We start from the raw sequence: 24813 nt of genomic DNA on the forward strand, positions 1-24813 counted from the left end.
CTTTCAATATTTACTGAGCATCCTCCATGTGCCAGGCATTGTGGTAGGTTCTAGGTATACTAAGGAGCATTAATTGAATATACACTGCTTTGGCATTTTTTAAAAAATCAACTTATCAAATGGTACATAGTACCAAGACCTATACATTTTTAGCAGCTTAGCTGGCAATAGAATTTTTTATGGCTATTTCCTAAAGAGGTGAATTTCTTGAGCAACTCTGTACTTCATAGGAAAAAGCCCTGTTCTTTGCTCTAGCATAGCAATGATTTGGCTACTCTATTTTTTATACACAGTCATATATATCTTCCTCCCAGTGTTTCCATGATGTATGGAAAATATACTAATGCTGATCATGATATTCTTTTTATTGAAAAGCAATATAAAACATGTTAGGAATGAGAGGAAGGTAATATTTTACATTATTTCTGTTATATTTTTATGATTTATGCCAGAATTTCTTCCCATAACTATGTTTGCTTTATCTGGAACATTTCATATTACGTTTCTACATTATTGAAAGTATTAGTGTTTAATTTAGAAGAGCTTAATAAACTGTTTATCTGGGAACAATGGTCTTTCCCTTTTTTGGAGCATGCTCATTTATGTACAGTGTGGAAATCTGATCCCGTTCTCTTCCAATCAGCCAACAGTTCTTTTTGTACCTCTTCAGGCAGTTCATAGAAAACTTCAGGATCAATGTCAGAAGGAAAAGTAATTTTCTCATCGGGAGACTCTTGCTCTCTATTTTCTTTAAGTCCTTCATGACGTGAGACTGTTGCCACTGGTTGCTTATGGCTGTCTGTGGTGCGGTTTTTAGAGAAAAATTGCTCACTTTGCAAATTTGGAAATGAATGGAAAACAGATACAGCAGGGTTTGTATTTGAAAAGTGGAATCCTTGAGATTCTTTAGGTCCTTGACTCATTCGTTCATCTTTTAAGCTACTGTCTAAATAATGTGAATACTCTTTTTGGCTAGACACATACGAGGAACTGCTCCCACGTGATGTTCCTGGTTCACAGGGAGATACAGAGGAGACCTGTTTGCTTTTGGGTACATGATCTTTAGGATTTAAGGAACTATCCTGCTTTTGTTTCGTAGAAAAGAAAGACAATACTCCTCTAGAAGCATGTAATGGACAACTCAAACTTCCTTTTCCTTCAACTTTTTCTCGAGATTTTCCAGAAAGGATTTCTTCTTGAATATCTACAGGAAGCTGCTTGAAGACTTCTTGGTCAATATCCTCGGGAAGTAAGGAGAGGGGAAATTCACTACTGTCTTTTTCTTTAGAAGAATTTATGGGATCTGGTGGAGACTCCCCAGTTCTTGTACTTTCAATCCTTCCAGTTGGTAGAAAATCCCGATTTGTTTCCTTGTCTTTAGAAAAATCCTCCATATGACAGTCTTTCATTTTCTAGAACATAAGGATAAGAGAGTAATTTAGGTGTCCGATATCTTTTAAATATTCATGCTGCTGAAGTCTAACTGTAGCTATTATGGGACTAACATGCTTCTACCCTGCTCCATAACTTCAGTCCTTCCAGCCAGTTCCAAATAACTAGAAATGATTAATCCACCACAATGAGTCACACTGCTCTGTGGACCTTTGCTCACTATTCCAGGAAGAAGGCTTCCTTCCTAGACAGCACTGAGCCAGAAGGTAGGTATGTATCTGGAGACCTGAAAAGGACCTTAACAATCATGTATTCAAACTTCCAATTGTGCGGATAACAGAATGGTGGCCTATGCAAATGATGACTCACCAATGACTCAATCTAAAACATGTATGTGCACAGATAGGATCAAGGACTGGTTTTCTAAAATTCTCTACTTTGAAGTGTAACATTTAACAGAAAGAAAAAAAATACTTCTACAGTAAAAATCTGATATCATTTATAAAATGTAACATTCTTTTATATGTACCTGAAATAAAAATTTTAAAACATCTTCCATTTTAATGTGTATAATTTTCCCTCTAGTTTTAAGCACCATAAAAAGTGTATAGATAGTCAAATGTAATTCAAGAAACATCAACACAACAGTAATTTCAAAAAAGTAAAAGCAGAAGAGATTTGGGCCAGAGCATTGACTGAGCACCTATTGTGTGCCAGACATGAACAAGGTACTTTCACTTATGTTTACCCCTCTAACACTACTGTGAATTAAAGATGTTTAATCTTCATTCTACAGACTAATTTTAAAAAGTAAACATCTTTTAAAATTTCAGTTAATAAAAAGGGTCACTGAAAAAAAGTACTTTGAAGAGGGCACTAATTCAGTATTTCCATAACACTATTCTGTTCTCACTATAGGCTCAATCTAAAACATGTATGTGCACAGAGTACACATACTCTGTAAGTGTAATCAAAAATACTACTAAAATTATATTAACAATAAAATAAAATAACAAAAACATTTAAATTAAGAGTTAATGGTAGGCATAAATAATTTAGTAAAAGATTATTTTATAAAACATCCCACATTTGGTAAACAAAAGTTACAGAATGGCCATCTATATAGCATTTTCTTTAATCATTTGAAATTACGACTGACCTCTGCCTCTCTATTACCATACTCTTAATTTCTACAATTATAAAGTGAGCATTCATACTCTATCAATATTGCTACTAGAATTCAATATAATTTCAAAACCAAGAAAATTTAAATACTTGAACAAAAACATTGGTGTGGGGGAGCTGCTGGTAGCTTGTGTATAAATTGACAACAAGATTCGATTTCTAGTTATTTGAAAACATTTTCATATGCGCTCACCATCATATTCCTATATACTGTTAACAGAGTACCTCTATCAAGGTTTTCTCTTTTATCCAGTGATGCTTATGTTTTATTTTTATTCCACAGTACAATATACTTAAGGCTAGTAACCATAATATGAAAGATACTACTAATATATATAAGTCATTCAAATCTCATCCTCAAAAAACCTCTAAATTATATCAGTTAAACACAAATTTATATTTGTAATTTAACTAGACAAATCCAGTAACAGTGTACTTACAAAACTGCGCTTTCCAGCGTGTGAAGTTGTTGATAATGAAGGTGTTAAGTAATAATCCATAGTCCCTTTCTTAGCAGTATTTAGGGATTTAAGGTTGCAGAAGCACACACTTAGTAGGGTAAGATGAAATGGCATCTTCACATTCACCATATTTCGAAAAAGTTTCATAAGGATATCAACCATTGGGGTCATCACATCATAATTTCCTAAATAAAATGTATAAGAAGACAATAAACATACTATGTCATAAATTAATGTTAAGAGCTTAATCTAATTTATATTGCCTAGATTAAGAAATTAAAATCCTAGATAGATATCATTGGGACACCATGACATTACATACTGAACTGGGACATCTCAACATTAACACCAACTGCCAAATGAAACTTTCCAGAGGATTTGAAATGTTGAACTTTTAGTTGTGGGATAATGTGGAGGTTGGAAAATCTCCGCATAAAATTAAAACTGAACAAAATGGTCAAAAATAATCATTTTGAAATTCTGGAATGAATCAAAGGTGAAAAAATTGAGAAGCACTGACTTATGAAAAACTGCCAGAACTCAGGTACGAAAGTGGGGACAGCGGGCTTCTTGGCTGGAGTCGTCTGTATCCCCCACTCACAGGGCGGTTGGGTAGCAGTTTCACCAGGAGGAGGCTGGCCGTCAAAGCCAGCAGCTTTGCTGCCAGCAAAGACTGACCTGATTGGAGGAAGAGGGCAAGAGCCCGCAACCGGCAATGATGCCAGAAAAATGAGCAAACTGGCCAGGAAACAAATGAGATCACGTGGCTCTTGAGCTGGGACTGCAACTGTGGCGAGAGTGAGTGATGATCAGTGGGCCAGACATAACATTCAACCAGGAGATAGGGAAACAAGAGAACCACAGCTGACTGAGAGCAGAGAAGGCCTCAGCGCGCCACGTGTCTCTGCCTAGAATAGACAAGCATACCAGGGAGATGCAAGAGGGAGGAGTGGAAGACAAAAGCCAAGGCAGTCCTGAAAAGAGCATACGTCTCAAAAGTGCCCTCCGACCAAGCACATCTCCCTGTACAGATGAAAGCCTTCCAGCCTGTAGTATTTGAGCAAACTTTTGACCAATTATTTTCTAACTACCAAACCATGCAGACAACAGGGTAACCTCCTAGGAAGCCAAAATAAATGTTTTTAATTTCAAAAAGAACCTAAGCAGAGAAATGAGGGCAACCCATCACAGGAGAGGTAGATTATGCAGCTTAAGTCCAGACAAGTTACAAACAAAGAAAAGGAAAAAAAACGCCCACAGGGGGAAAAATCCAAATTGAGAGTTTTACATTATCTAAAATGTCCAATCGTCAACAAACTATTACAATACATACAAAAAACAGCAGTGTGATTCATACTCGGGGGGGAGACCAGTCAATAGAAACTGACTTTAAGTATGATTTAGCAAAGACTTCAAAGTTGCTATTATTTTTCTCATGAGTTTTTTAAAATTTCATTTTCAAATTTTCGGGTGCACTGGGTCTTCAGTGCTGTGCTTGGGCTTCCTCTGGTTGTGGGAAGCTACTCTCAAGTGGTGGTGTCCAGGCTTCTCGTTGCTGTGGCTTCTCTTGTTGCAGAGCGCCAGCTCTAGGGCATGCAGGAGTTGGGGTGCATGGGTTTAGTGGCCTCATGACATGTGGGATCCTCTCAGACTAGGGATCGAGCCCATGTCCCCTGCAATGGCAGGTGGATTCTTAACTACTGGACTATCAGTGTGCGTGCATGCATACTAAGTCACTTTAGTCTTGTCCCACTCATTACAACCCCATGGACTGTAGCCCACCAGGCTCTTCTGTCCAAGGAATTTGCCAGGCAAGAATGCTGGAGTGGGTTTCCACACCCTTTTTCAGGTATCTTCCCAACCCAAGGATTGAATCCCTGTCTCCTGCAGCTAACACACCTATAGGACAATATCAAGCATATGTGCAATGAGACTCTCGGAAGAGAAAGAAAAAGGAAAGAAGATTTGAAGAAATAAGAGCCCCAAACTTCCCATATTTCATTTAAAAATTTAGTCTACAGAATCAAGAACCTCAATAAATTCCAAGTAAGATAAACACAAAAACCACTGGAGAAGCGAATGGCTACCCACTCCAGCATTCTTGCCTGGAGAATTTCATGGACAGAGAAGTCTGGCAGACTCAGTCCATGGAGTCACAAAGAGTCAGGCATGACTGAGGGACTAACACACATATAGTCAAACTGCTAAAAGAGGTAAGTGACTCGTCATATAAAGGAAAACAAGGGTACAACCATGCCTGGTAACAATTTACTGCCTCTCAACTCCAAATCACACTTAGTACCTGCTGTGATAATGGGGTAGACTCTGAAACTTTTTTTACATTACACATAATTCTTAAGCTTTGTCAGTGGAGAGAACTGGAGGATCACTAAATTAGAAAGGGGGCTTCTCTTCCTGTTCCAGTATACTGTTTTTTACTTTTTCTTGCTTCTGTAACCTGGTCTGTGCACAGTACATATGTGTGGAAATATCTACTAGTGCTCTGCCACACCACATGTGAGTGGAAGGCTCAGTCCCTCAGCAACCCCAGCCCCAGTCAAGCCTAGTGACCGTGTTCCCATGGTACCACCAACCCAAACACTGCACACAACAGGCCTGTGGCTCGCCTGGAGTCCTTCCACACACCCACCTAACAGGCTTGCCGTGCCTATGCGGGTTGTTTCCTCCAGCTCTTCCTATGCAGGCACCATACCCTCCACCTTTGTACTAGCAGAAAAATGAAGATCTCTTCAGTATGAACACCTACTGATCTCAGCTTGCCCACATCCTGGAGGACTATCAACAGAAGCCCTCCCAACACAGACGCCTGTGTACCCCAGCTCACACGCTGCCCCACCAGGGAGAAAACTCCCATCATCCCAAGGCCGCCCACGTGCCCACCAGCCAGCTGCAGCTCCTCTGGGGGTCAGGGGGTGGTTTCTCTTGGCCCAGTAACTATGGAGCAGCTCTGGGCCAGGTAACTCAAAGGATTTCTCCACCATCCAGTGTTCCGCAACCACATCTTCTCCTAGAGGGGAGGAAGACTCTCTTTCCAAGTCTGCTCTTCCTTGGCTACTTTTCCTTAGCCCCAGGGTACCTCTTAAGGGTATCTTTGTATCTTGATAGTTATTCCCTATCATAGTTTAGTAATTTTTGAAACCTTCAGTGTTCAAATCTCTGTGTGGTTATGCTTTCTTGATTGAAACTAGTAACAGGAATCTCTCCTGATTAAACTATTTAACAGCTGCCTCTTCATCAAAAATAATGGAACACAAAGCAATGGAATACCATACTCAAAGTATGCAAAGAAACCAATCAAAAATTACATATCCAGACAAACTGTCATTCAAAAAATGCTATTTTAGAGGAAGAGGCCACAAATTTTAGCTCAGTAGAATGGTATGACAGTGTTGCTCAACTCTTCTTTTCAAATGCAAATCCTGGAACACGCTCCAGGACAGACCATAAGCAAGGCAACAAAAGAAGGCTCAATAAATATAAGAGGACTGAAATTACTCAAATATCTTCTCTGGTCAACATAAAGACAAATTGGAAATCAACAATAAAAGGTTATATGAAACATAATCAAATATTTGTAAATTAAACAGCAAATTTCTAAATAAGTTTAGGGGTCAAGGAGGAAATCACAACAGATATTATAAACTATTCTGAGCTTAATGAATAAGAAACATAACACAACTTATGGAATACAGCTAAAGAAAGCACTGCTTAAAAGGAAATGTGTAACTCTAAACCTGAATTATTAGAAAACAGGTAAATATAAAATAAATAAAGTAAGCTGCCCATCTTAAGAACCCAGGAGGAAAAGGCATATTAAACCTAAAGCAAGCAGAAAGAAGGAAATAACAAAGATCAGAGTAGAAATAAATGAAATACAAAGTAGAAAGAAAACTGAGAAATTAATGACACCAAAAGTTGAATCTTTGAAAAGATGAACAAAACTGATAAACCTTACTAGAATAACAAAGGAAAAAAAAAATCATCAAAATCAAGAATGAAAGAGAGGATATCACTGTAGACCCTATAAAAATGAGAAGAATTACAAGGGAATATTAACAATTCATGATAACAAGTTAGACAACCTGGATGAAATGCATACATTCTGAGAAGATACAAATTACCAAAACTGACTCAAAATGAATAGAAAATCAGAATAAACTCATAACAAGCAAAGAAATAAAATTCCTTTAAAAAAAAAAAATTTCCACAAACAAAGCCAAGGACCATGAATAGCCAAAACAACTTCATAAAAGAACAAAGCTGGAGAACTTACACCACCTAATTTCAAAACGTACAAGAAAGTATCAAGACAGGGTGGAACTGAAATAAGGATAAACATACAGATCACTGGGATAAGAAAGGCAAAAAAGAAACCCTTACATTTATTATGATCAGTTAGTTTTTGACAAAGATGCCACGGCAATTTAATAGGAAAAGAACAGTCTGTTAACAAATCCTATGGAACAAGTGGACACTCACATGCAAAAGAATAAACTAAAACTCTAACTTTACACAACACATAAAAATTAATTCAAAGTGGATTTAAATATAAATCTTAAAAGTATAAAATTTCTGAAAAAAAAAAGCATAGGAAACATTTATAATCTTTGCATTCGGCAAAGAATTTTTAGATATGATATCAAAAGTAATATCCATAAAAGAAGAAAAAACAATGAAAGACCACTACATAGTCATGAGAATGAGTCAAGAAAATGGTAGTATAAAACATAAATGAGAATATGAAAAAAACTGAAAGCGTCTATACTGTTGCTGAATATCTACCTTGTTATACTTACTGGAAAAAAATCTGGCAGTTTCTTAGAGTTCAACTACCATACAACCCAGAAATTCCATGCTTTGTAATCTACCTAAGATGAACAAAAGCATATATCTGCCTGATGACTTGCACCCAAATGTCCACAGCCCAGTTTTTTAGAATAGCCAAAAAATGGAAACAATCTAAATGCTCATAAAGAAATTATCTCATGCCATATAGTTAATTATCATAGTTTGGTGTTTTCTTTGGAGTTGGGAAGCATTCTCAACAGGGCATTTACTTTTATTATCTATTGAAACAACAAAAGTTTTCTAATGAAAATTTCTTGTAGAAAAAAAGTACTTAATAGCTCACTAACTCCATGTGAGGATTACCCATTTTTGGATCATTTTTCTAACTCAAAGTTTGTTTTTTAAGAGTTCAACCTGCCAATTAAATGATCAGAATGCCAATTAAACGATCCATTACCTGCTCCTAACTTCTGAATTATGTGGGATGGAATTGGGCACTGACGACTCTCACGGTTATAGTGCTTCTCAGATGAATACCGACGGATTATTAATCTTATTGTATGTGGCTTCCTTCCATCTTGGCAGACTCTAAAAATAAAGAGAAACAGGAAACAAGGAATTAGAAAAAGTTGGTTTTTTTTTTTTGGATGATCGACTATACCTCATTTATTTAAAGGTGCCAGACTGAGTAACTGTAACAATTATAAATATAGTTGATAATCAGGCAGTAGGCAATAAAGGTCCCTGAATAGCTCAAGTAAACTTCATAAAGTCTTCATAATAAAACTCTTGAAATTTTAAATGTAAGGCTCTCAGGCCTCACACAGAATTGAGTGCTATCAGGAAAAAAGCAGAAATAAGATACAACTATAACAAGCCATTTTATTATCCAAATCCAAATCATAACTAAAAGTAACATGTTAAAATCAGCAGGAAATTTAAGAAACTGAGAATCATTTACTGACAGAAGCAAATATATGAAAAATGACAAAATTTTTACACATTAAAAAGACTACAAAAAGAAAACAAATATTTAATGAAATTATTTGTCAAAAAGCACTTCTCAAATATATCCAAGGGAGTCAGTAATATCACCATTATATGGCATATTAGAACAATAATGTGAAGGGTCAATTACATATTTAGGAAAGGAAACACTCGTCCACGAATCTTAAAAAGTGATCCACCAAATTATCTTGGTTTTGTTGTTGAAAACAAAAGTTTTAATGCCATGGAAAATTTGCTTAAAAAGTAGAAAATCTAATCACTAACAGAAAATAAATGTCATCAAAGAATAACATTTACCTTTCTTTAGTGCATTGTATGCCAATGCACTAAAAGATCACAAACATGAAATACAAATAGTATTAAGCATAATCAAATTGATTCTGAATTAGAATATTTAGATTTTTGTAGTAAGCATTTTTTTCCTTATTGCTTAATCACAAAACTTCTTGACTGCTGTTTTATTAAGATAATAAAATATCTCAACTGGTTCCTATAAACATGTTACCAGTTTAAACATCTTCCAGTTAAACTTGTTCTGTTAAGTTAATATGCAATTCAAAGAGTATAATTTGGCTCCTGTAACTAATTAAGACATACAAAAAAGGGGTTATACTCTAAGCAATCTTAAGGCCAGTGCCTGGAGAAAGGATTAAACAACGTATGATTTTATACCTCTTACATATCTGTAGTATTAATAATCATATGCTCAAGAACAGTCACGCATACTCCGATACTTTTTTTTGCCAGCTAGATGGCATTATATACCTCAGTCACTGAAATAAGAAGCCACTGTATAGAAGAGGGCATGCCAAGCAAAGATAAGGAGATACGGTTAATAGTGTTTCATAGGTTTAGGGCATCTAGACTCATTTCTGGGTTGATTCTTCAAATAAGGGAACCTATAAAATGTATAATTCTTGTGGTTTCCCTTTGTCTAGAACTGTTTCCAGTGGCTTGGCATTTCATAATAGTCTTATTTAGCTGAAGCAAAGCAGATGACCCAGTTTCACCAGCATTCTCGAAGGCTCAGCCTGAGTCATATCCCTGAAGCTGCATCATACAGTCAGCCAGCTGTGTGCAGCAAATGATGAGTTGCATGGCCTTGCTCAAGACATGAGAACTGCAATGCATGTGGCAGCAAAGTTGAAGGAAATTTCACTTTATCAGTTTTCTGAGAGTTAGTCATCCAAAAATGATTTTTTTTAGTCACAGAGGCCATCCTAACATCATTACGGAAGCACACTTACCCAAAGCTGTTAGACCCCTAACATCCCGTTTTGAGAAATCAAAGAAATGGGAGGAAAGGAAGTAACAGTCTCCTATGGAATATTGAGAAATAGATATATGACAGCAAAGGAGCATCAGAAAATGAAATGTCTTTTATTTTATGCTATGCTATTTGTATACTCATAATTCCAATTAACACTCTTCATGTATTTAAAGGCCAGTAACCCTGAGCATACACACAGTCACCCTCACTGCTCACACACAGTCCCATTAAGTTATTCCTTCGTCTGACTCTATAGTCTGAGGCACAGGAGATAAAAGGGTTCTTCTGCTTTCTCCATCAATTTGCTATCCTCAATCATCACAAATTTGTGAGTGTAGCGATTCCAGAGATACCCACAAAACTCCCTTAGGTATGATCAGCAGCTTAAGAGCCACAGTAAACCACAATGTTACTAATATTAAGACCAGTGGAAGTAGATGAATTAAATTTAGTTAAGGACATATGTTACTACCTTTGTAATACTTTATAATGTGGAGAGGTTCAGAGATAGATGATCTTTACATGTTTAGTCTCCAGTTAATCTGCAAATTCCAAGAAAGAACATCAATTATATATATATATACTATACATAGTATATATATATATTAAATATATAGTATTTCCATGTACTATACACAGAATCTGTAAGATGATATGGTAAAATGGAAAAATCACCTGTTCAAAAGACTAGCAAGTAGTTCTTCAATCTTGGTTTTAGCTTCAACTTCTGATGAACATTTTTTAAACGAATCTTCCTCACTAAAGGACTACCAAAGAAGCACAAATAAGTATTAATATAAACCCAAATAAGCATATCCAATTATCAGTGTATATGTCAAATAAATAATCAACACTTTCTTTACCTCTTATGCTTAGTTTGAGCCATTTAGCTCACTTTTATACTAAATCTTTTTATCTGCAAGTTGTACTCCACTAGAAAGTGCATTGGAAATCAAGAAAATTACAAAGCTCTAGTACCAATGCCAAGCTTTAATGTGTGATTACAGTGAGGCTCTTAATTTCCTAGGACTTGAATCTCAGTTTAATCTTGGGCAAGTTACTTACCCTTTCTAAAATACAGTATCTTCATCTTAAAAAAAATTACGGGAGGAAAAGGGAGTAAGGTAGGGAAGAAAAGGTATGAACAAATGTTAATACTACCTACATGAAAGGTTTATGATGACTATGGGATATATATATATATTATTATCTCACAGGAAAAAAAACCACTGTTACCTGGGTGATTATAAACTTTCTCCACTTCCTAAATCATTAGACTACTCTGAAAACAATATTTTTACAAATTATTTTGCCTCCTATATACAATACAGGCTATTAAAATTAAGCAATAGTCAAAGTGGCTAACTTGAGATTTAAATACTAATTCTTAGATTCAATTTAAGAATATTTATTAATTTAATATAATAGCCTTCTCACAGGAAAACCATCACGTACTAACCTAATAAGCAAACTGGAACGGTAAGAATACAGTAGTAAAACTGGAACTCTTTATCTCAAATAATGTGACCACCAGTACTCCATTAAAATAAGTAACATCTTCACATACCTGAGGTGGTCCTGAGGGAGTCACAGGAGAGTCATCCTCTCCAAAACTGAGCTTCTGGATACGCTGAGCAACTGAAATTCCTAATTCCTTTTCTAATATTTTGGATGAAAAGGTCTGAAGATCACGCACACTACTGATACCCAGTGCTTCCAGACGTTTGGTCGTTTTATAGCCAATACCTAAAGCAAAAAGAGGTGCATGTAGTGTTACAATAGCTTTTCTCTTTAAAATTAGCTAATTAAAATATTATAAATATATCAACCACATCTTTTGATACCATAATTTTGGATACCATTGGTATTTTTGTTGAGATCAAACTTAAAATTTAATGCCACAGAAATGAATTTTAATACATATATTACTGATAGTCTATAAAAATGTAAGCATTTGATCTTCAGAAATACAAATTTGCCCAATGATATGAACCCCTCATTGAAAATGACCTCAATGACCTCATTGAACCCCTCAAGAAAATCAGTTTCCTCATCTTTAAAATAAAAACTGGACATAGCTGCTTTTGAAGGTCCTTTGTGGCCCTAATATTTTATATACAATCCCAAAATAGAGTATGTGAAAGACCAATTCCATTCTCTAGATGGAGGTACAGTATTAAAGTATGAACCAGGTACTAAAAATAAAGGACCATATGTTTCCAGGTTATAAATTTCATGATCATATTCAAACAATATAAAAGCAGGGAAAATTAGAAAAGTACTTTCATATATATAAATTCCTAATATAGATTCTCTACAGAAAACGTCAGGTTTTTGGGGGGGACTTTTGGTTTTCACCAAGAGCCAAGTATACTTCCCTGATGGCTCAGACAGTAAAGAATCTGCCCGCAGTGCAGGAGTCATGAGTTCAATCCCTGGGTTGGGAAGATCTCTTGGAAAAGGGCATAGCAACCCACTCCAGTGTCCTTGCCTGGAGAATCCCAGGACAGAGGAGCCTGGTGGGACTCCAAGGGGTTGCAAAGAGTTGGACCTGACTGAGCAACTAACACACACAAGAGCCAAGTACACAGAGTCTATAAGAATTAATTATGCATAACTGTAATATTTAAACTTAAAAGAAATATAGTAAAACCAATATATGTTTTTCAAATATATTTGTCTTACCAGGCATTTCCTTTATGTGGTTCAAACTATGAATGAGATCTTGAGAACTTTCAGGTAGTAAGACTGTTTGTTGATTTGGTTTAAAGACACCAGAAACTAATTTTGCCAATAATTTATTAGATGCCACTCCAGCACAGCCAGTGAGACCCAGCTGTTGGTACATGGCTTCCCGCATCTCGGCCGCAATCTGAGATCCAACGAGGAGTCTGATGTGCAACGTGTCATGTGGGTTTACAGCTACAGAAAACAGCCGATGTTGTTAAAAGTCATCGTCAAAACATTATTTGTTTGTTTTTTAACAAATGAGTTTTTAAAAGATAAAGGGCTTAATCTATATCCAACCCTACCCCTCAACACCACCACACTGCTGCACACTTAACTAATCTCTTTTGGCTCTTCACAGCAATTCTGTAAAATAACTATCACAAGTGAATTCCAAGGGCCTGTGACAGCAAATACATACTGAGAGTGCTGAATGATTAACAGATTACAAAAATTGATCTCTCATAAAAAATTCCTACTGGCACTACCAGAACTTTTACTCATGTTCACCAGGAAGTAAGCATAAAAGTAAAAATGTTACATTAATGATATAGCTAATATTTCAGATTCAAAGATTTGAATTTAAAGTTTTCACACTAGTGGTATGTGCTACTAAAAACAATTTTGGGTTTGTATACAGTTAAGACATCTTTTATTAAAAGTATAGGGAAACTGCTATATAGAAACAAATTTCCTTAGATGTGAAAATGACACTAGAGTTATATGAGACAGTCCTGATCCTCAGGAGTATTTATGTCTGAAGTGCCATGATGTCTATAATTTACTTTCAAATGCTCAACGATCTATCGGCTGATCAATAAACAGATAAAGCAAATGTGTAAAATGATACAAAAGGAGTATCTACAAGGAAGGGCATAATAACTGTTCTCACTGTACTGTTCCATCAACTTCTCTGTAGGTTAAAAAAAAAATTAACAAAATCTTATGCAAAAGAGAAAAGAATCATGAAGAATTAGACTTTGTAGGCCATAAAACCTAGGTCTCTATAATATGTTCTAACTGGTAGACTCCAAGTTTGCTGTAAAAATTATACAGAAACACACCTGGAACCTTCTTGTTACCCAAGACCTTGTAAGTGACAAACGAGCACAAGTACAAAGGACACGTGAAAGCGTCATATTTTCTTATAAAAGAGAACTGTAGCTCCACCTCTTTTCTTCTTTAATATCAGACAGGTGGAGAATGACTGGAGCTTGATCACATCAGCTCCCGAAAAGGGGAGTAAGAGGAAGTACAGGCGGGCTGAGACCCAGGAGCAAGTAGGTCAGGACAAATCTTACACAGAAACACAGGAGCTTGCCTTCTATGTGGTAGGGTCTAGAAGTCACCAGCAGTCACTAGATGTTTGACAGCCCAAGGAGATATTCAGTGGAGCTGACTGCAGCTTATTTTCAAACACAATACTACCCTGGAAATATCATCAGTCATTGGCACTTTAATTGTGAAGGAGATGAATTTGAACTGATTAAATATGAGCGTGCAAAGGACGGTAGGTAGGCCAGGCTAAGCTCCCACAAGGGCTAACGTGGGAGGCTCTTGGTGCCCTGGGAGAATAGAAGCGAACAAGCAAAGAGGCAACAATGGCAAATTTAGTCTACCTAGAATTTTGCTTAAGATGGTTTTAGGAAAACCAAAAATTACTCCAAGAAGCCAACTCCTGTAACTTAAAGATGGCCTAAAAGAGGTATGACACTTAAAAATGGTTAACACAGGACTGTGTCAGAGAAATGAAAAGTGCACAAAGCACTGAGCTGTATGTCATCAAAATACCTTTTTCTGCCTGTTTAATATGGAATAACAATGTCTAATTTTAATCACCTTGATGGCTGAATTATGGCAACAAAAGCCATAAAACTTTCGAAAGACACAGTCAACTCACTGAACTGATTGAACATTAAGAAATGCAGGTACTTTAAGTTACTAAATAGAGCGCATAAGAACCCACTTACGTTGATTATTGTATACATGACCTGACACAGTCAGTGCTGAGAGCTCATCACTTTGAAGCTGCTCAAGTCTCTTCTCAACCACTTCTGTTAGATCCACAAAATTTTCATCAAACCCAAGTCTCTCAACAACTGGACTAAATTCTTCCAACAACTCTAAATTAAAATAATATTGGAGCACAGATGTAACTGAAGTTATAACTAGAATAGATTTAACTCTTTTATGCTTAAAAAATAACAAAATAAAGGTTTTACGTATATTCACAATTACACAATATCTTGAATAAAGTCAGTTAACTGCGATTTTTTTTTCTGTGCCATATTCTGCACAAAGGCAATATTTTCCAATAAAATAAGTCCAAAAATAACATTCCCTGGGCAGATACTCATAGCAATATTTAGCACAATCTCCTATACCAATAATTTATCTGTAGTACATTAAATGTCAATGAATATAGTTAATTATGATCTTGAAGCAGTAGGTCATAGAGTCTGCTTAGAAAAGTAAAGTAATAATAGACTCAAGCTATACTTTTCACTAGAATTTTAAAAAGGCAAAACAAAATAAAACTTAAATTTCCAAGGAATACTAAGTCAAAAAGAAAAATTACTTAATACAAAATATACTACAATGCAATATTTTGACTAGTCACCCTCCAACTCATTCCATAAGGACAGAGACAGATCGTGACTCACATGTATCTGAATGTCCAGCCTCTAGCACAATGCCAGTCCTTATGTCAAATGTTTCCTAAATTGAACTGAACCAAGATTTGAAATAAGTTCAAAAAGACTATCAAGTCTCATTTTTAGGATTAAAATTTAACCTTGAAACCATTAAGAAGAATTTTCACTTCTCTCTGAATCATCTACTGATACCAGCTGGGTGGCAGAAAACAACTTATTAGTCACTTATTATACAAAAAGGCATATGTTCTTAAAGTCCTATAATATGAAAGCTCTGTTGTATTAGTGCTAACACTGATAACAGCAGGGTAAAACAGTTAATAAAGAAACAGTATGATCTAGTGACCATCAAAAATCACTTCCAACCTACTAAGAGAAAACCGAGAGAAAAACTGACAATGTGTCTGACCATATAAAAGAATTCTTTTGAATTTCCCTCACCAATTTCTGCCTTTTTTCTCCCAAAAGCATATATCTGATGCCTAGCAACAACAGGTAAAAAATAAAAGTTTATCAAAACAATACTACAATAAGAAAAATAAAGGACAAATTTTAACTACCAAGCAGAAAAGCAAGTTAAATACAGAATCATGTACAAAGCTGGTAACTGCTGAACATGGATTGATTATATTATTTCTATTACCAGGTCACAGGAATAAATTACTTATCCATTTGTGAAGTTAACCTTTTTTGCTGTCAAAATGTCAATTTAATAAACACGATGCATTTATTAAACCTTATGATTACACAAGGCCAAAGAAAGGAGTTTATAATTAGAGGAAAAAAATGGAATACTATAGAATAAAGGTATGAAGTAAACAATAAGGTTATATGTCATAAATAGGTCTAAGATAAATTCAGTATAGGACTATTAGGCTACATTCCTATTTCAACTCCAAAAATACCATGAAAAAAAATCAACAAAATAACTTTTTATCAATGTATAAATCATGCTTAGAATATTTCTTGTTATTATATTAGTGTATTTTTAAATTATTTCAAGATACTAATTTATAAATTAAGAATCAGTGTAAAAACTGAGATTTATGCATTGATTTTCTAGTGTACTTTTCACTGTGAAGAGCTGCAGTGGTACAGAAATCATTTAGACTGATGAGTCTGACATTATAAAGCAAAAAAGACAAAACATGTATATAAATGACCAAAAATACACCAAAAAAATGCTCAAACTTCTCATAGAGAAATGCAAATCAAAACAATGATTTACTGTTTTTTTCAACTATCAGGCAAAATCCTTATAAACATCTAATACTCTCATACATACTAGCAACGTGCTAGGAAAATCTGAGTGCACCATGTAGCAGCACTCAAACTTCCTAACGCAAATTATCTTTGATCAAGCAGTTGAACTTTAGGAACTTACTTTAAGGATATCTTCACGAAAGTATGTGAAAAGTTCTATATGAAAATGTCTACTGAAGCACATATTGATATTTTTTAAGAGCAAAAAGTTGGTAAGAGCCTAATAACCCCTCACTATAAGAGTAACTTGGAGAAGGAAATGGCAACCCACTCCAGTGTTCTTGTCTGGAGAATCCCAGGGACGGGGGAGCCTGGTGGGCTGCCGTCTCTGGGGTCACAGAGTCGGACACGGCTGAATCAACTTAGCAGCAGCAGCAGCGTAAGAGAAACTACATAATTTATCATCCAAAATGAGATATCTTTTGAATGAAAGGAGATGCAATTAATGATTACATAAGGACAACAGGCATAAAATGAGATACACTGTCTTCAAATCAGTAAAGGAATGGTTAAATAAGTTTGGGACAAAATATAATAGAATACTGTGCAGGCATTAAAAAGAATGAGGAAGAGCTATATGGATGATGTGAAAGATCACCAAGAACAAAGATGTACAACTGTATGTATTACATCATCTCTTCTATGTACATAAAAAAATATTTTCTGAATATTCAGATATATACATATAATCACACCCTCTCTTCTTTCTCTTCCTAAGCGTACATAGACACATACACATATGTGGGGGAAGGTGTTTGGGTCACTGTTTTACACATATGGAAAAACCTGATACAGGTTTTTGCATCTTGCTTCTTACCCACTCAACAAGGCATACCTCTATGAATCAAATGAAATGATACCAATGAGCTATTTTTAATGGCCATATAATATTCCATTATAGAGAAGTCTTAAATTCATTTAGCCATTTTCATCCTGATGAACATGTTTTCATTCCATATTTTTAGCAATTATGAATCATGCTATGAGACATTTTTGTACATATGTGTTATCATTTTATTTCTGTTTGATAAATCCCTAGCAGTTATATTTTTGGGTTAAAGAACACAGTATCTTTAATTTCAAAAGATGCTTCTAGATTGTTTTAAGACTGTAATACTTTGTTTCTCCTTTTTCTCACATTCTTATTTTTAGTAGGAATGAATTTAAGCATTCCATTTTCACATTGTCGAGTTTGCTTTTTGTCAACTGCCTATTCATATCCTTTGTCCATTTTGCTTAAGCTTGTTTCCTCTTATTAATTTGTAAGAGCTCTGGGATAGTACATTTAACTCTTTCAGCTGAAAACTGCTACAAATAACAAAAGAACAAATAAAAAATACTAGCAAACAAGTAAAAAGCTGATTCTTATACACTTTAAAATGATATCTATTTGCCATATGCCAGTACACGTATGGTTTCATTTTTCCTATAATTTACTAAAACAGCAAGATTCAAATCCAAACCTTAGTAAGGGGGAGTTTATCCACACTGAAATATCTAATACATACATAAAAATCTAAAAAAAAAAAAACTAATATACTCATTATCTTTGCTAACAGTTCCTAACAAATTGTTTTTTAATTATGTTAATCAAACATTACAGAAGTCTCTCTCAACTACCATTAGTATATTAGAGTACAGCATATTTCTTCATAGTTCATTCAAGCTTGCATTTAAATTTAAGTATCTGGTTTTCTTTGGTTTATCTTCTTCCATTTTCTCACTTTAAAATTTTTTTATATTTTCTCATATTTATATAAACATCACCCATGACTGAGTTCAATTCCTTCCAACTATACGTTTCTTTCACCATTTACTCATGACATATTAAGTCATTCTCATATAAATTTTTTTAAATGAGAAAGCCCCCAAATAAGAAAACTGACTTATGCACTTTATACTTACTGAACAATCATGTAGCTAACAGGCATCCTATATAAAATTTAATGCTGAAAGTATATTGCCCAAAATCTGTACCTGTAACCTTGTATGACATCTCTCTGTAGCGAGTCAGGTCTTCTCCATTAACTAATACTAGCTGTGGACACTTTTCTTTTGCATCTCTGACACTCATAAGTTTCTTAACTCCAAGTTTCCTAGCTTCATAGTTGCAGGTAACCACCAAATATTTCTGCTGAACCCCTGTAAAAAACAAACATTTTATGAGAAAATTGAAAATGAAAATTTACTTATTTCATATTATAATTGTAAGTTATAATACAATGTTTTGATAAGAATAAAAATCTCTATCTCAGTTAAAAAATATAGCCTCCATCCATCAAAGGTCTATGAAGTACAATTTAACAAATCAGGGGCTTCCCTGGTGGCTAGAATAGCATAGAATCTGCCTACAATGTGGGAGACCCAGGTTCAAACCCTGGGTTGGGAAGATGATCTGGAGAAAAGAATGGCTACCCACGCCAGTATTCTTGCCTGGAGAATTCCATGGACAGAGAAGCCTGGCGGGCTAAAGTCCATGCAGTTACAAAGAGACAGATATGACTGAGCAAATAACACTTTCACTTTTACCACAAATCAACAATTCTGTGAAGTCTTCAGCAAAAAGATACAAATAAAGTCCTTCCAGGATTTTTTTCAAACAATAAAAAAAAATATGTTGAATTAACTCTATATAACTTTATATATAACTCTAGGCCATGTTTGGATGTGAGAGTTGGACTGTGAAGAAAGCTGAGCGCCAAAGAATTGATGCTTTTGAACTGTGGTGTTGGAGAAGACTCTTGAGAGTCCCTTGGACTGCAAGGAAATCCAACCAGTCCATTCTAAAGGAGATCAGCCCTGGGATTTCTTTGGAAGGAATGATGCTAAAGCTGAAACTCCAGTACTTTGGCCACCTCATGCAAAGAGTTGACTCATTGGAAAAGACTCTGATGCTGGGAGGGCTTGGGGGCAGGAGGAGAAGGGGACGACAGAGGATGAGATGGCTGGATGGCATCACTGACTCTATGGACGTGAGTCTAAGTGAACTCCAGGAATTGGTGATGGACAGGGAGGCCTGGCATGCTGCGATTCATGGGGTCGCAAAGAGTTGGACACGACTGAGCGACTGAACTGAACTGAGGCCATGTTTTACCACAAGTAAGGCAGATGAAAGTAACTGACTACAATTAACTACTGGTCACTACTAGAAAATCTAACTTGTCTTCTGAATAACTTCCCAATTAATATAAAGCTATGTTCTGTTACAAGTGCCAACCTCCTGCTGCTGCTGCTAAGTCGCGTCAGTCGTGTCCGACTCTGTGCGACCCCATAGATGGCAGCCCACCAGGCTCCCCCATCCCTGGGATTCTCCAGGCAAGAACACTGGAGTGGGCTGCCATTTCCTTCTCCAATGCATGAAAGTGAAAAGTGAAAGTGAAGTCTCTCAGTCATGTCCGACTCTTAGCGACCCCATGGACTGCAGCCTACCAGGCTCCTCCGTCCATGGGATTTTCCAGGCAAGAGTACTGGAGTGGGGTGCCATTGCCTTCTCCGAGTGCCAACCCACACAGTTATTAGTAATCTCCCCCAGTAAATGTTCTAATGACTGAACTTTTCTTCACAGTAACCTACAGAAAAGATTAGACAGTGAAGTGGCATCATGAGCCCCTCCTTATCAAAAAGATTAAATTATGATCATCTACACACTGTTTAAAAATTCTAATTTACCACTGACTTATAACTGCTAAAACTGTTTGCTTTTTCCCTAAAATTCTCATATTATAAACAGGCAAAGAAACATTTCACTTATTTTTGATATGTCAGATGATGCCCCAAAACAGAATCAGGGGGTCAAAAGTAATAAATTATGATTCATCAGTAAACTATATTAAAAAACCAGATTAGTCACTTCCTTAACTAAAAAATCAGTCTTTTAAGGCAGGATTATATGGACTCACCATTGTGTCACCAGCCCAAGTTAAGTAGTCATATATTTGCTAATGGTGGCTCAGCAGTGAAGAATCCACCTGCAATGCAGGAGACTGGCGTTCAATCCCTGGGTTGGGAAGATCTCCTGAAAAAGGCAACCCACTCCAGTTTTCTTGCCTGTTGAATCCCATGGACAGAGGAGCCTGGCAGGCTACATTCCATGAGGTCACAGGAGAGTCGGATATGACTTATTGACTAAACAAATTAAAATGCAGTAATGAATTATTACCAGGAAATAAGGAATATTATGCTGACGGTTTCTAGGAGAAAACAACATAGGCTTTCATTTGTATTAGCAAATATTGTCATTGTTGTTGTTTAATCATTAAGTCCTGTCCACCTCTTTTAGGACCCTGTGGCCTATAGCCCGCCAGATTTCTCTGTCCATGGGATTTCCCAGGCAAGAATATTGGGAGTGGTAGCCATTTCCTTCTCCAGGGATCTTCTAGACCCAGGGATCAAACCCACTTCTCCCACACTGGCAGGCAGTGGATTCTTTACCACTGAGCCAACAGGGAAGCTGGCATCTTAATTATACGACCCCTCTTTACTAATCATTACTTACACAACATCTTACAATGCTACTAATTAGAAATGCCTAATGAAGAAAATTCAGGTTCCCTAATCCTAACTCCTTGACATCTTTAGGAAATTTTAAAGACCCTAGACCTTAACCAAAATGTACTCATCAGTCATCCTCTGTTCCTTAGTAAACTAGGCTGAGCTGAATTGGGTTTTATCAAAACCAAAGTAGACACCAGAGGGTAGCAGCAAGTGACCAAAACTGCTGTTTATGCTTTTCAGTTCAGTTCAGTTGCTCAGTCGTGTCCGACTCTCTGCGACCCCATGAATCGCAGCACGCCAGGCCTCCCTGTCCATCACCAACTCCTGGAGTTCACCCAAACTCACGTGCACTGAGTCAGTGATGCCATCCAGCCATCTCATCCTCTGTCGTCCTCTTCTCCTCCTGCCCCCAATCCCTCCCATCATGCTTTTACTCAAAGATAAATCCTTACTACATGCATAAAATTTTAGAAATTTACTTTTCTAATGTAAAAATAAAATATTAAAATAAGCCAACACAATACTAACTCCCCAATGTAAAATTTCTTTGCTTTTTATTTTAAAACATACTTATGTTTTCATGAAAAGCTTGTACTATGCATGCCTTAATATTTTGGGTTGTTCAAAATCCAATTATTTTGTCACACAAAATCCAAATATTTTGTTACACAATTCAATAGTTAATTTCAAAAGTGGGAGAATAGTTGAAAATGCCTATTACTTTTTTTTTTAAAGGTTATTCTTGAGATAAAATGGCTGTAAAATTTCAAACATCGAGAAAAATACTAGACGTTTATTGTGGTCTTCCTATTTGGTTAATTATACTACTTCTCTCACATTTGCCATTTAGAAAATGAGGCTCATAAAGTTTACATCCAGTAGTGAAATAAAGATTACTGTCTATAAAGCATCACAGAACTGCTTCCAACATGATTAATAAATCAGAATAAATAATAACAAATCATATCATACAATGAAAATAGTATCAAAGTCCAGAATTACCTAAAGGTTTGTCCTTTAGTTCTGGATTGGAGATCATTTCTACTTGTGCATAAAAGCAATCCAGATCCACGTGTACTATGACTCTACATGAAAAACTTCCTGCTGGTTCCAGCTCATCATGAACTGTGGCACGATATGCAACCAAATGAAAAAAACACATTCAGCCTGTTTATCGTCTCTGAGCAACTGCCAATCCCTTAAAACATGGCAACCAAGAAAGAATATAGATTTTTAAGTTTTTTTTTCCTGGATTTATTACATGTGTCAAAGAATCTAAAACTTACAAGGATATGAGAGAAACTCCACCCACAATAGAGTCCTCAGTCCCATTTACTATTTCTTTGTGTATTGCATTTTTCTCAAGATAGTAATAAATTTTAAGGGAAAAAAACCTTTTATCAATAATGGAAGATGCAAGAGTTAATCCTAGGACTTTGAAGTTTATAGGAAAATTTAAAGTAAGTTGGAAAGGGCTGAAAAGTTTGTAAACGCAAATCTTCCAACCAACTTAAAAATTATCCTTCCCTGGTGGCTCATTGTAAGATTTAACCTGTCAATGCAGGAGACTGAAGTGACTTAGCAGCAGCAGCAGGAGACAGGGATCAAACCCCGGGTAGGAAAGATCCCCTGGAGGAGTGGCAACCCACTCCAGTATTCTTGACTGGAGAATTCCATGGACAGAGGAGCCTGGTGGGCTACAGTCCATTCCATGCAGTCACAAAAGAGTCAGACATGACTTAGCGAGTAAACAACAAAAAATTATTCTAAGTGGCATGTCCTTAAAAAAATAACCTGAAACACAAAACAGAAGACAGAATCTCTGGGTCCCAGTGGACTATATTTAGCTCCCATGAGATCAGGATTATTTGGTTCAATGCTGAATAGCCCATACCTAGACTACCAACAAATACTCGCTAAATTTAAAGATTGAGTAAATATTTCCTGGATTTTAAAAAGTAGTTCACATCTTGGTGGAGGGGGCAGAGGGATAAGACAAATTTCAGCTATTAACAGCAGTTAAAAACAAGGCAGGCTAAAATGCCATGTGGTATCCTGGTTTGGAGTTTGGAACAGAAACAAATTAAATGGAAAAAAAAAAAAATCAACCCTGGTAAAATCTGAATAAAGCTTGTCCTTCCGTTAAGAGAATTAATTACTATGCCAACGTTACTTTCTTTTAACAAATGTATCGCGGTGACGTAAGACATTAAAGTCGGTAAAAGTTATTTGTGCATCTCTCTGTAAACCTAAAAGTATTTAAAATTTTTCAACCTTTTTAAAAACGAAGGGCGGGGAGGCTGGCAAGGAGAGAGCCTTGGCCCCAAACCACAGGGGTTGGGCCCCGAGGCTGGAAGCGGGTCAGCAGAGAGGCGGCCACTTGCAGACCCGGCCGGGTTCGGTTCCGAGCCGGGCGGTCCCTTCCGCTGAGGCCGGGCCGCAACCTCTGCCAAGTGGGCGACAAGGTTCCCGCTTCCGCAACCCTGAGGCACCCGAGGCCCCTTCCGCTTTCGCGGGGCTGTTTGAAGGGAGACGAGCGCAGCCTCCATTACCCCACTGGACGCGCCCGACCTTCCCTTTCTGGGCCAAGCCGCCCCTCTCGGGGACCTTGGCCTCAGAACACCAGGCGGCGATGGGCCGCTCTCTCGGCGGAGCCGGGAAGACGGCGGGACGCGGGCGGGAAGGGGACGGTCGCTCTCCAACGGCGGCAGCCGCCTCCGCCGCTGCCCGGGGCGCCCGCCCTCGTCGCCCCGCCCCGCCTGCTCATTTACACCAAGGGAGGTCGTCGAGCTCGTCAGGCTCCAGCGCCCCGGGCCAGCCGCCGGGCGCCCCCGCCTCCGCCCGCTCCATGGCCCGAGTCGCGTCCGCTTCCTCGTCGCCGCCGCCTGCCTCCTCAGGCTCCACCCCCCGCTTCTCCATTCCCCCCCGGCGACCGCCCACCGAAAGGCAGCTTCCGGCCGCGGCTGCCCGCGCTCCGCGGGGAGCAGCGGGGCTCGCACCTGCGCAGTGTGCACTTAGCCGCGGGCTGCCCTGACGGTCACCGGTGCTGCAAATCCTCCTGACCGGCGTCTGGGACTTCTCTCCTGCGTAGCCTTGAAGGAGGGTTTACCATCCCAAACAACTCTTCTTTTTTTTTTTTCCCCTTGCGGTCTTCGGAGTTACTTTCTTATCACAAGTTTTAAATGTTTATTTTTATGTAGAAGGCAGCTTGTTCTCCCGGTCAACTGTTAGAAATGCTAACCTGGAGATGCTGAAATTTTATGGTGATGGGGGTGGGGGAATAGATGGAAATTTTGGTGAGAGCCAGGCGACCTTGTAAACTAATATGATTGTGTTAGTTGCTCAATTGTGTCCGGCTCTGCGCAATCCCATGGACTGTAGCCCACCAGGCTCCTCTGTCCATGGGATTCTCTGGGCAAGAATACTGGAGTGGGGTTGCCATTTCCTTCTCCAACTAATATGATTAGCTAGTATGTTAAAATTTGCGTTTTGTTGTTTGACTCAAAGATACTGTGACACTGTTGTATTTAAAGTGGAAAACTTAACAAGG

At 37.3% G+C, this 24813-nt stretch overlaps 1 protein-coding gene across 6 annotated transcripts; it reads right to left on the reverse strand.

Annotated features, from left to right (window-relative positions):
• Positions 1-347: 347 nt before the first annotated feature.
• On the reverse strand, positions 348-24197 carry POLI (DNA polymerase iota). 6 transcript variants are annotated; one of them, XM_006060214.4, is made up of 10 exons: positions 24035-24197; positions 22266-22388; positions 18747-18911; positions 14823-14975; positions 12811-13047; positions 11693-11871; positions 10801-10892; positions 8305-8435; positions 3018-3223; positions 348-1412 (listed from the first exon to the last, which is right to left on the reverse strand). In XM_006060214.4, exons 1-10 carry the CDS (start codon positions 24180-24182, stop codon positions 597-599), a joined length of 2250 nt encoding a protein of 749 aa, XP_006060276.3. In that variant the 5' UTR covers positions 24183-24197; the 3' UTR covers positions 348-596. The 6 variants fall into 6 exon arrangements, with proteins under 6 accessions (XP_006060276.3, XP_006060279.3, XP_006060278.3 ...); XM_006060217.4 differs by lacking the exon at positions 24035-24197 and adding an exon at positions 23816-24019; XM_006060216.4 differs by lacking the exon at positions 24035-24197 and adding an exon at positions 23538-24014.
• Positions 24198-24813: the final 616 nt, after the last annotated feature.

The sequence above is a fragment of the Bubalus bubalis genome, chromosome 22 (genome assembly GCF_019923935.1).
Source record: "Bubalus bubalis isolate 160015118507 breed Murrah chromosome 22, NDDB_SH_1, whole genome shotgun sequence".
Taxonomy (NCBI): domain Eukaryota; kingdom Metazoa; phylum Chordata; class Mammalia; order Artiodactyla; family Bovidae; genus Bubalus; species Bubalus bubalis.

Bases quoted from the DNA above. Each gene is read 5' to 3' on its own strand.
- POLI (XM_006060214.4), bottom strand. From the start codon at position 24,182: ATGGAGAAGCGGGGGGTGGAGCCTGAGGAGGCAGGCGGCGGCGACGAG. The intron at 10,893-11,692 runs GTATGTGAAGAT...CTTCTTTGGTAG, and splicing joins CTCCCTCAGGACCACCTCAG to TCCTTTAGTGAGGAAGATTC. The intron at 1,413-3,017 runs GTAAGTACACTG...CTTATGTTCTAG, and splicing joins ACGCTGGAAAGCGCAGTTTT to AAAATGAAAGACTGTCATAT.